The following is a 13402-nucleotide window of genomic DNA, read 5'->3' on the forward strand; positions in this document are numbered from 1 at the left end:
TTTGCTAGCAGGGAAAAGGAGGTGATTGTCCCTCTGTATAAGGCAATGGTCAGGCCATGCCTTGAGTATTGCGTACAGGTCTAGAGGCCTCATTTTAGGAAGGATGTAGATTTGCTTGAGCGTGTACAGAGAAGGGTAACAAGATTGGTGAGGGGAATGAAAGGACCCTCTTACCAAGAGAGGCTTAAGCTCTGCAAATTGCAGTGGCTGGAGACTAGGCACCTGTGCGGTGATCTGATTGAGGTGTATAAGGCCTTGAATGGGTTGAGCACACTGAATTCTTATGGGATCCTTCCACTTGTTCAGATTACGAACCTAAGGGGGCATAAATTCAAATTAAGAAAGGACAGATGTAGAATAGATGTGCGGAAATTTTCCTTTAGCCAGCAGGTGGTTAATTGCTGGAACAAACTTCCATCTGTCGTTGTGGAAGTTGATAGGTTGAATAAATTTAAGGAGGAATTGGACTGGCATTTTCATACACTTGCTTTCTTGCATCACATGCCACTACTACTGCTACTACTATGACATTTTGTTCCTTTAACAAGTTGCTTTTATAGTGTGTTGCATTGTACTGACTAGCAAATGACTGTGTGTTGCATTTTACTGACTAGCAAAAAAAGGATGTGCAGGTGCTTCTTACATTCTTCACTTTATACCCATGTGAAATTACTTCTGAAATAGAAGGAGAAGAATCTTTATTGCTTAGAATGATAATTTACATAATAGTAGTTGCAACAGCCCATCACGGCACAGTGGCCAGGGGTTAACAATGTACTACAGAGACATTATTGCCTCAGTAACCAAAAATACATAAATAAATAATAGTATAATAAATAAGTGAAATAGAGTACAGGAAAATGGAGAAATAACTTGAGTATACTACATATATATGAGTAGAACACTAAGTGAGTGTTCAACCATTTGTTTCAAAATACATATTATAGAATATACATTTAAGTGCATAAATATGTACTTAATTGGTTGGATTAAGAATTTACATTCCTCAAGACTCAGATTATAATAGTAGTAGCCTTGGCTATCCCATTGAGTATTCTTTTCCTATATTGTAAATCTCAACAGAATTCGTTGAAGTCGACATCTAAGTCCTGGACTCGAGATAGCATCTGTTGAGGAAGAAACCGGTCTGACAGATGGAGGCATCTTTGCAGAGGGCACGGGCGCCTCCGTAGCCAGGTGGGAAGGAGCACCAGTGCGTAGCACACGCTTCTTGATTAGACCGGGGTTCGAGCCATGCCCACCAAATACAGAGGATGCGGTAAGGTCAGGGAATGACCACCGCATATCCCCGGAGCAATATGGCCTTAGTTGCTAATGCTCCTAAAAACCAAACAACAATAACTGACTGTATTGTTATTGGTCTATAATTGCAAAAGTCATCTGGAGATCCCTTTTTATATATAGGAATTACCTTAAATGAAAGTAAATTTGTAGGATAGCTTACTGACTCTAACATCTGTGCTATAAGCTCCACCAAGAGAACAGAGGACTGTTCTTTATTTCTCTTTACTGCGGTTACTGTAATACAGTCCAGTCCGTAAGCATTAGCATTAGCATTAGTAGAGGCATTTGATGCAAGAAAGCAAGCTTATGCAGCATCAGCCAAAAAAAAAAAAAAAAAAAAAACACTTCCACTTCACCCCTCTGTTCGTTCAAAATACCTGTCCAGCTGAGCCTTAAACTTATTTAGGCTATCAACCTCCGCCACAAGGGATGGAAGTCTGTTCCACCAACCAACCACCCGCTGGCTAAAGGCAAATTTCCGCACGTCTATCCTACATCTGTCTTTCCTCAATTTGAATTTATGCCCTCTCAGGTGATTTTTCTGAGCTAGAGGAAGAATCCCATCAGCATTGAGCATGCTTAAACCATTCAAGGCTTTATACACCTCTATCAGATCACCTCGCTGGTGCCTAGTCTCCAGACACTGTAATTTGCAAAACTTAAGCCTTTCTTTGTAAGAGCACCCCTTTGTTCCATTCACTAATCTTGTTGGCCTTCTCTGTACTCGTTCCAGCAGCTCTACATCCTTCTTGAAATGAGGCCTCCAGACCTGTATACAGTACTCTAGGTGTGGCCTGACCATCGCCTTATACAATGGAATAATCACCTCCTTATCCCTGCTGGGAAAATTCCTGTATATCATTGACAATACTCCATGAGCTACTCTTGCAGCCCGTCTGCACTGCTCAGAGAACTTCATATCTGCCTGCACAACCACCCCCAAGTCCCTTTCATTCTCTACCACTGTCAGTGTTGTACCACAGAGTTGATACGTTGCTCTGGGGTTGCTGTTTCCCATGTGTAGTACTTTACATTTGTCAATGTTAAACTTCATTTGCCACCTCTCAGCCCATCTGCTCAACCTTTCCAGATCCTGTTGCAGCAGCATAGTGTCAGTAGTGTCCTTGACAACCCTGCCAACCTTTGTATCGTCTGCAAACTTGGACATTAAGCCCGATATACCATCATCAATATCATTTATAAATACAGAAAACAATAATGGACCGAACACTGAGCCCTGAGGGACTCCACTAATAACATCAGTCCACGATGAGCAGTGTCCATTGATTACCACTCTCTGTCTTCTCCCCCTCAACCACCCCTTTATCCATAGCAGCAATTTGCCTCCAATGTCACACTGCTCCAATTTGTGTAGCAGTCTTCCATGTGCAACAGTATCAAAAGCCTTTCTAAGATCCAAGTATATAATATCAAAGTTATTCCCTGCATCCAGTTCTTTTGTGACTGCATCATAGTATCCAATCAAATTGGTCAGGCAAGACTTCCCCTTAACAAAACCATGCTGTGTCTGAGCTATAACTGAAGTCTTGTCTAAATGATCCTGCAGTGCTTCTTTAACCAGTGCCTCCATTAATTTTCCTGGAACAGAAGTTAAGCTCACAGGTCTATAATTACTTGTGTCAGCCTTTGATCCTCCTTTGTGAATTGGGGTCACATTTGCACATTTCCAGTCTATGGGTACCTCCCCTGAGTCCAAGGAAGCTCTCATAATTATGGCTAAGGGTTTGCTTACTTCCTTTGCTGCTTCCTTTAATATAACTGGATAGATCCCATCCACCCCGGGTGCCTTTCTTGTGTTTATCTTCAACAGTTTCTCCTCCACTTTACTCCCAGTTATTTCAAGATTCTGTTGCTTACTGCTAGAGTTGAATACACCTCTGGCATTCCCCTCGCTGAATAACTCCTCATGTGTGAATGTCAATGCAAAATATTCATTTAGTTTGTTAGCTACCTGAGCAGGATCATCAACACTTGACCCATCAATATCAAGTGGACCAATCTGATTCATCCCCTTCCTTCTAGAGTTTACATAAGTAAAGAACTCTTTGCTGTTTTTCTTTGCATCCCTTGCCAAGGATTTCTCGTAATCTGCCTTCGCCCGCCTAACCTCCTTTGTAACTTGGTTGCATATCAACTTGTATCTTTCATAGGCTTCTGTGTCATGTGTTAATTTGTATGTATCCCATGCATTTTTCTTCTCTGCCATATGCCTCATTAGTTCATCTGACATCCATTTTGGCCTAAACCTTGAACAATATTTCTTAGTTGGTATGTAAAGCCCAGTAGCTTCCAAGATAAGTTCTTTGAATGCTTCCCATTTTGAATTTGCTGTTGGTAGCATCATCAGTTGGTCCCACTGTATAGAATTTAAATACTATCTCAGTCCATCGTAGTCGCCTTTACGGAAGCAATAACCCTTCCCTTTACCCCTAATGGTAGTTACCTCTTTGAGTAAATCCCACTTCAGCACACTGTGATCACTGCCACCTAGTGGTTCATTTATCTGCAGATTCTTAATGCATGAAGAAATACTGCTGATAATCAAATCAAGAGTATTACTCCCTCTAGTTGCCTCCCGAACATGCTGATGTAGAAAACCATCATCCAATAAATCCACAAAAGCCCTGCTAGTGTGTGAGTAACCAGCCCCCAAATTCCAGTCAATATCTGGGAAATTAAAATCTCCCATTATAAGACACCCTGATTTACTGGCCCACTCTATTTCCCTGTACAGTTCCTTATTATACTCATCAGAGTCATTAGTCCTATAGCACACTCCTACTCCCAATTTTGATCTCCCAATGTTTATGTCACACCAAACTGACTCCACACTGCACTGTCCAGCGATGTCGACTGGCTTCACTTCCTTTGTTTTTATGTGTTTCTTAACTAATAGCATAAACCCTCCCCCCTTCCTATCCTGTCTATCCTTTCTGTAGACGTTGTACTCCCCAAATTGCAGTTCTGCATCCCTTATATCTCTATGACACCACGTCTCTGATATCCCTACAATATCTTCGATGTTTTGAGCAATACCTCAAATTCATCAAATTTATTTACTAAACTCCTAGCATTGGTGTACACGCAAGTATACCTGCACCTGTTTCTATTCTTAGCTACCCTAACACAACCCATGTGTTTACTTGTACCGCAATGGCTCCCAGCAGTCTCTGAAATACCATGCATCTTGTTTTTCAGGCTTCTGCTCATTCTCATAGAAGCAGTGCAAGAATCTCTTTCACCTCTGCCAGTGGCTACTGTCAATCTATTGGTCTTTGTCTCCCCCCAAGCTAGCAGTTTTCCGACCCACCTAACACTGCCTCGATAGCATCAGCAAATATTCTTGCACCCTTTCTATTTAAGTGTATCCCATCCCTGTAGAAGCAATCTCTCCTGTTAACAAGTACAGTCCAGGCTGAAAAAAATTCTACCCCTTGAGCCTTGCACAATCTTTCCCGGGCCGAATTGATCGACAAGGCTCTCATCATATACTCCCTCCTATCGTGTCTGGGCAGAATTGCAGACACTTTCAAATTCAACCCTAATTCTCGGCTTTTGTTCAACAGTGACCTGTCCTTTTTAAATAATTCTGCCGGTCTCCTACTCTTAATATTATTAGTGCCAACGTGTACAACTATATCACCTTTTGTGCCCTTAAAAGATGATATTCGCTCTACAACGTCATCATCCTTTGCCCCTGGCAGACATACCCTGGTCCTGTTCCACCTATCTTTTTTACAAAGCATGTTCCCCGTTTCCCTGACAATAGAGTCACCAACAACTACTAGTTCCTTCGGGACCAGCGCATTCTGCCTTGGGGGTTGTCTCTGTGTCACGCGATGCCCAAGTGCAAGCTCTGGCGTTGATGTGGGCAGCTGAGAGCTTGATGGGCCCCTCAATTTAGATTTCTTGTTCTTTAACTGTTATATAATCTTAAGAATCTCAGTATATTGTATATTCTCAGTATATTCCTCACTATCTGAGGAAGACTATTTTCTTGATTAAAGGAATTTTGGCAATAATGAATATAATATCTATTGAGATATAATACAGCTTTGGCAAACCTATTTGCAGCCTCATATTGTTTGTTTGGACCAGAAATCTGTTCTAGTAGTGTTTTAATTTGATTTCCCCTTGATAATTTCTTCCTTGTACTTAACAGGTTATTTATAATGTTCCATTTATCCTTTTGAGTTATCTGCTTATCCATAAAAAGTTGATTGTAATAAGTGTTTTTTTGTTTTCTAATCATACCTGGTAATTTATTATATGTCTGTGTGCTCTTGCCCTTCTGATATGAGAATAGAGAGTTGTTTAACAGTCCATATTGATGTAAATATTTGCTTATATGGGAAAAAATATAATTTTATATTATCTTATTTCAATTTATTTCTGAGTGTTTTATAATTGTGATAATGTTCTATCTTTGATGGACAATTTCTATACTGCCTGAAGTATTTATCCCTTTGTACCATTAATTCTTCTATTTCGTTAGTCATCCAATTTTTTTTAAACTTATTCCTGCTACTCCTAGAATTTATAATAATAATAATACGAATTTATTATTTATAATAATAAATTAAGAATTTATAATAATAATTTATAATAAATTATAAGAATTTATAATAAATTCTTAAGAATTCTTAATTATAATTCTTATAATTCTTAATTATAATTCTTATAATTCTTAATTATTATAAATTCCTAAGAATTTATAATAATTTTACAATAACTGTTTATTGTTATTGTAAACTGTTTATTGTAAAATTGTTATTGTACTGTTTATTGTAAAAATAAATAAAAATTTATTTTTACAATTTTATTTATTTATCAAGAGAATTTGTTTATAATAAATGAACTTGTTAAGAAAAATAAATTTCTTGACAACAAGTTGTAATTCTTCCTTTACAACAGTTTTGTACAAATTTGTTATCTTACAGAAAATACTATGAAGTCACTACACATAGTATATTCCACACTGTAAACAGAGATAGTAGTTTATCTGCATATCAATTCTAATCTACTGTGTCATTGAGTATCAAGAATTTTCTTATTAGGAATTTTAATTTGGAGATAGGGTAACTTCTCCTGAGCCTGAAATCAGCACTAGCCAACAAGTTGTTTATTATATTCATTGTGTGCCTATCTCCAAATCTATTTAGTATCCTAGGGTGAGGCAAAGTAATTGCTTTTGGGTTCCTTAAATTTTGTGCGACGTTTCTTTGCAGATTCGACTCTTCAAAGGCTCCTCCGTAGCCAGGTGGGAAGGAGCAGCAGTGCATAGCACATGCTTCTTGATTAGACCGGGGTTCGAGCCCATCACCACCAAATACAGAGGATGCGGAAAGGTCAGGGAATGACCACCGTATATTCCCGGAGCAATATGGCCTTAGTTGCTAATGCTCCTAAAAACCAAATAACAAACAAACAAACATCGACTCTTCAAATATAGTGTTAAGATTTTTTAAGAATAGATTTAACTTCAGTTTTTGAACTGGATACAGTATTTTATGTTTCAACAAAAATTTCCTTCTCTTGTTCAGGTCATTCCAAGAGTTTGTCCTTAAACGTTTCAGAATCCTATTCATTAAGTTGTTTATTGCCCTTATTTCTGTTTTATTTGCTCATGCCCATATATTTACTAAATAATTGAGTTGGGAGTCCACTAATGCATAATATAAGGTAACTTTTGTTCTAAGATTTAACTTATTCTTAATATAGGAGAAAAAGTACACATAAAATCTCATTTTTTTGTACAAGTTTGTTATATGCATTGCCCAACTTAGACTGTAGTTAATCCATAACCCAAGGTAACAATGATTTTAAACTTCTTCCACAGTTAGACATTTGCAATTCTTGAAATTCTGATCATGTAGGCAATCATGTTTGTGCAATTTGATAGAGGCTTGAATGTCCAAGGTTTGATGAGGAGGTCTTATTACCAAAAATTTTGTTTTTTCAAAGCTGAGTGCTAATTTATTATCGTGCAACCAAGTTTGTAAATGTATTTAAATATAAATGTTTGTAAATAATAATAATAATAATAATAATAATTATTATTATTATTATTGTTATTATTATTATTAGCCATATGGTGCAAGGAAGCCTGAGGCTTATGCTGTTCTGAATTACCCTGGAGAGAGAGAGAGAGAGAGAGAGAGAGAGAGAGAGAGAGAGAGAGAGAGAGAGAGAGAGAGAGAGAGAGAGAGAGAAGGGGAATCACCAAGAAGGAGAAGAATGATGATGATATCCAGCTCAGGACCCTGGGTGTGCCAAGCCTATACTCACCAGATGTGAGCCTAAACTCAGCTCGAGCTCTAGAGTAGGCAATTCTGTCCGTAACATTGTGAGACTGCTTCCACAATTTGTATAGCTTCAGTAAAAACAAAATGAAAATCTTAACTAAGTGTTGAATGAGAATTTTAAATGGCCATATTGAATTTGGAACCAAATGAATCAAATCTGAAAAAGTTATGTAGTGCCATGCAAATCCATCTAAATTTTCAATTTAAAACTTAAATTGGGATGGCTGCAGGGTAGATGTGTGAAAATTTGCATAGACCAGATAGTAATTGATTGTTGGAATAAACTTCCATCTGGCATTGTGGAAACAGGCAGTTTGAATAAATATAAGGAAGAATTAGATATATTATTAGAAGGGATGGACAGATGAGGTGGGTAGTGGGTTTTTTTTTTTTTTGCTGTATAAGCTTGCTTCCTTGTATCATTTGCCAATAATAATACTAGTACTACTAATACTAATAATAATGTATTTTAATATAGTTGAGGAAGGACATTGTGTGATGTTTTCCCATAGAATTATACTTTTAATAATGACTACTCTTATGCTAAGTGAATATTAAGATAGTTTATTCAGCTAATAACTAAATTCCTATGCATTAAGGTGATGTTTTGGGAACCTTGCTGGTATCCATTATCAGATCAGATATTGTCTGTTGTCAGCCCCCTGCTTGCTGAATATCTTAATCCCTACTGTGCATTCTGACATTCTGGAGAATGCACAGTAGGGATCTAGACATCTGATGAGCAGGGGGCTGAAGACAACTAATATATGGTCTGATGATGGGTACTGGCAAGGTTTCCAAAACATGGCCTCAATGTATAGGAATAATATTCCTATACATTGAGGCCATGAATACCACATGAATATTAAATCTTAATATTCATGTGGTATAAGAATAGTCATTACTAAAATATAATTCAATGTATTTTAAATTATGTATGTTGCAGAACTGTCAGGAAGGCTACTTGTTCTCTTTTCAGCTTCCTGGGAAGAAAAACTAGTTAAATTAGTTTGCATAGTATAAAAAGATAATTATAGAATGTAAATAAATATGAATAGTTACAAAAAAATTATTTGCGTGAAAAAAATTATTTTTTTTTTCAGTTGATGAGAAGATTAGAAGAATATCCTCCACTTGTTCTAGAAAGTTCTTGGACATTAGCAGTTCCTTACAAGGAAAGAGCCACTTATCATTCTCCCAGTGAGTCAATTGGCAATAATTTCACACCAACAGCACGATATTTAAGTGTGCGACAATTAAGTCAACTTCCAATAAGGAGGCATCAACTACCACCTTGTATCCTTTTCAGAAATTTTTATGTGATTTCAGCTCATTTTATCCTAATGTTTCTGATTGTACTTAATTTATTTAAAATGTGAGTTATTTGCTATTATAAAGAGAAATAACACATCAATTCAATCAGAGAGAGAGAGATAGAGAGAGAGAGCAACCATTTTGAAAGTATAAATGCAAGTTCATTATGAGATATTAAACAAAAAAAAATCAGATTACAAGTCACACTTTCCAACTAGTGAAACTTCCACATAAAAATTCTGTCTTGCAGAATTTGTAATGCAAAGCTAGAGTGGATTGTGGAAAAGAACTGTCTGTTGAGAAAAATCCACAGATGGAATTGAAGATGAATGAATTCAGAAATCACATATTACATTATAGCCATTCCTCTGATTTTTACTGTATTAACTTTTCTTTGGACTAAATTTACACCTAATAAAGCAATTGTGTAGGGCCCATAATTTGGTAAGCTCATGAAAATTCTTGTTCCAGGTTCTGTTACAGTAATTACATTGTCTTTTTAATTCAAAAAGTGTAAATGGTTGCCTTGGAGACACTACTTGGATTTATTGGATGATTGTTTTCTGCAGCAGCATGTTCAAGAGGCAACCAAAGAGAGTAATACTCTTGATCTGGTTATCAGCAACGATCATTCGTGTATTAAGAATTTGCAGATAAAGGAACCATTAGATGGCACTGATCACAGTGTACTGATGTGGGATTTACTTAAAGATTTAATTACCATCGGGGTAAAGTAAAGGAAAGGGTTTTTGCTTCCGTAAAGGAGAGTACAGTGGTCTCAGACAATTTTTAAATTCTGTACAGTGGGATGAACTGGCGATGTTACCAACAGTAAATTCCAAGTGGGAAGCATTCAAGGAATTAATCATAGATGCTACTAAAAGTTTCATACCTATTAAGAAATATTGTTCAAGGTTTAGGCCTAAATGGTTATCAAATGAAATAATGAGACTCGTAACAGAGAAGAAAAATGAATGGGATGCATATAAATTATCAAGCGACTGAGAAGCCTATGGCAGATATAAGCTAGTCTGTAATCAGGTCACAAAGGAGGTTAGGCAGGTGAAGGCAGATTACGAAAAATCCTTGGCAAAAGATGCTAAGAAAAACAGCAAGGATTTCTTTACTTATATGAACTCTAAAAGGAAGGGGATGAATCTGTTTGATCCACTTGACATCGATGGTTCGACTGTTGATGATCCTGCTCAGATAACAAACAAACTGAATGAGTATTTTGCATCTACATTCACACGTGAGGAATTATTAAGGTTTGAAAATGGCAGAAGGTTATCAAATTGTAGCAGGATACTTAATGATTTTGTAATAACTGAGAGCAAAATGGAGGAGAAATTGTTGAAGTTAAACATAAGAAAAGCACCTGGGGGTGGATGGGATCTATCCAGTTATATTAAAGGAGACGGCAAAGCAACTAAGCAAACCCTTAGCCATAATTATGAGAGCATCCTTAGACTCAGGGGAGGTTCCCACGGACTGGAGATGTGCAAATGTATCCCCAATTCACAAAGAGGGATCGAAAGGTGACATGAGTAATTACAGACCAGTTAGTTTAACTTCTGTTCCTGGTAAATAATGGAGTCACTGGTTAAAGATGCATTGCAGGATCATCTAGACAAGACTGCAACAGTAATTCAGACACAGCATGGGTTTGTTAAGGGAAAGTCTTGTCTGACAAATTTTATAGGATATTATGATGTGATTACAAAGGAATTGGATGCAAAAAATAATTTTGATATCATATATTTGGATTTCAGGAAAGCTTTTGACACTGTTGTGCATGGAAGATTATTGTACAAATTGGAGCAGAATGGTATTAAGGGTAAGTTGCTACAATTGATAAAAGGATGGTTAAGTGGGAGAAGACAGGGTGGTAATCAATGGATGCTGCTCTTCGTGGACTAATGTTATTAGTGGAGTCCCACAGGGTTCGGTGTTGGGTCCACTGTTGTTTTGTATATTTATCAATGATATTGATGAAGGTATATCAGACTTAATGTCTAAGTTTGTAGATGATACAAAGGTTGGCAGGGTTGTTAATGACAGCAATGGCAGTGTGCTACTGCAACAGGATCTAGATAATTTGGGCAGATGGGCTAAGAAGTGGCAACTGAAGTTTAACCTTGACAAATGCAAAGTACTGCATATGGGTAGAAGTAACCCCAGAGAAACGTATCAACTGTGTGCTACTACACATAAGGTGGTAGAAAATGAAAAAGACCTGGGAGTAATTGTGCAGTCAGATATGAAGTTTTCTGAGCAATGCAGACAGGCTGCCAGGGCAGGTCATGTGGTTTTGTCAATGATATATAGGAATTTTGCTAGCAGGGAAAAGGAGGTGATTGTCCCTCTGTATAAGGCAATGGTCAGGCCACGCCTTGAGTACTGCATACAGGTCTAGAGGCCTCATTTTAGGAAGGATGTAGATTTGCTTGAGCGTGTACAGAGAAGGGCAACAAGATTGGTGAGGCGAATGATTGTTTGTTTGTTTGTTTGTTTGTTTGTTTCGGGATTTATTGGGCGCATCGGCAACTATGGCCATAGTGCGCCATGAGGGGAATGAAGGAATCCTCTTACCAAGAGAGACTTAAGTTCTGCAAATTGCAGTGGCTGGAGACTAGGCACTTGCACAGTGATCTGATTGAGGTGTATAAGGCCTTGATTGGGTTGAGCACGCTGAATTCTGATGGGATCCTTCCACTTGTTCAGATTATAAACCTAAGGGGGCATAAATTCGAATTAAGAAAGGACAGACGTAGAATAGATGTGCGGAAATTTTCCTTTAGCCAGCGGTTGGTTAATCTGGAACAAACTTCCATCTATCGTTGTGGAAGTTGATAGGTTGAATAAATTTAAGAAGGAACTGGACAGGCATTTGGAGGGAATGGTGTGATTTTTTTTTTGGCTGATGCTGCATAAGCTCATACAGTTGCTTTCTTACATCACATGCCACCACTACTACTACTACTTATAGACACTGTAGTCATGAAATTTTTAATTTTTAATCAATCTTGTAATTAGCTGGTGTTTCATTCTGGGCACAATCAGTCCTTAAATTTAAGTTTTAAAATATTTATTAGAATTATGCCATTAAGATATTTCTAATAGATATTGTAGATGTGTGAATTCAAATATGTGTACAGTATTTTCTGGTTTTAGATGTGTGAATTTAGATTTGTGTCTAGTGTTTCAGGTATTGACAGTATATAAAAAACAAGGGCTGATGACCCTCCTATGCAGGAGCAATGGAACACCGTTTTATCCTTTTAACGTATTTTATCAGACTGTACCAGTTTTAGAAATACTTGTTTTACCTCAGACTGAGCCATATACACCAGTCAGATTTTAACTGACAATGACAATGTGTCAGCAGTTTTTAAAATTTTTAAATCGATTAATATATACACACTTTTATGAAATATAAGTTTGCTTTTTTTACCCTTATACTGAATTTTATTTATTAATACATCTTCATATATGTGAACTTTTGATAAGGTAACCTTTTCAAAGGTTACCAAACTCATATTTTTGAATTTCGAATTTTATCTCTTTCATGGCGCACTATAACCTTGTTGTTTTTGTGCACAAAAATCAAATCATATAAAAAATATTATGGGAACCTTGTCTCAAAACTTGATACTAGACATGTTGGATTACACACAAATTGTGTAATCGAGACTCGCTAATATTCGTAAAATAGAACAAATGCTAACTTATTGTGATTTTCTCTTATAGAGGATCTGTGTCCTCATTTTGAATTTAAATCAATGGTTTGAATTTAAATCAAATAAAAATAGAATATATAGGATATTAAGAAATATTATAGAAATATTATATTTTAGTAATATTAAAGATATTTTAGAAAGTTTAAGTCAAGAATTCTCTTACCTGACCTGAATTCTCTTCTTAATATCCTATATATTCTATTTAATATTCTAATTTTATTTGATTTAAATTCAAACCATTGATTTAAATTCAAAATGAGAACACAGATCCTCTACAAGAGAAAATCACAATAAGTTAGCATTTGTCCATTTTTATGAATATTAGCGAGTCTTGATTACACAAGTTATCTGTCCAACATGTCGCAGTTCAGGTATGCAAATTTAAATATGTCCAATATTTCCTTCAACTTGTATCTGCATCACTGATATTTTTTAAATCCATGTTGGTGACAAACTGCACTGCACTGCTCTGCATGCACAGGCTTCCTTCCATGTGAAGTTTCCTTTAGAGTTTTTTTTTTTTTTTTTATGAAAACCCCAAACACGAAAGGAATCAAAACCTATAGTACTCAGTACCGTGCATGGGTTGAAGGAGAAGTATGGGGGGGGGGGAACTTTGCTCTAGAGACTAAACATGGGTTTCACCACTTAAAGCCTCTAATAAGCAAACCGGTGGTTTGGTTTCAGCTTCAATTTCATTTGTCCCATTAATATTTT

The 13402-nt window shown here is 36.7% G+C and overlaps 1 protein-coding gene across 1 annotated transcript in view; it reads left to right on the forward strand.

The window, feature by feature from the left end:
* The window catches only part of LOC150086500 (dynein axonemal heavy chain 3-like), a 544757-nt gene that overhangs the window by 11417 nt on the left and 519938 nt on the right, over positions 1 to 13402 (forward strand). Inside the window, exon 3 of the mRNA XM_090372184.1 lies at positions 8735 to 8927. Within this exon, the coding sequence (XP_090228310.1) occupies positions 8735 to 8927 (193 nt within the window). The remainder of the gene's footprint in view (positions 1 to 8734; positions 8928 to 13402) is intronic.

The sequence above is a fragment of the Mastigoproctus giganteus genome, chromosome 4, assembly GCF_048544385.1.
Source record: "Mastigoproctus giganteus isolate SK-2022 chromosome 4, ASM4854438v1, whole genome shotgun sequence".
Lineage (NCBI taxonomy): Eukaryota > Metazoa > Arthropoda > Arachnida > Uropygi > Thelyphonidae > Mastigoproctus > Mastigoproctus giganteus.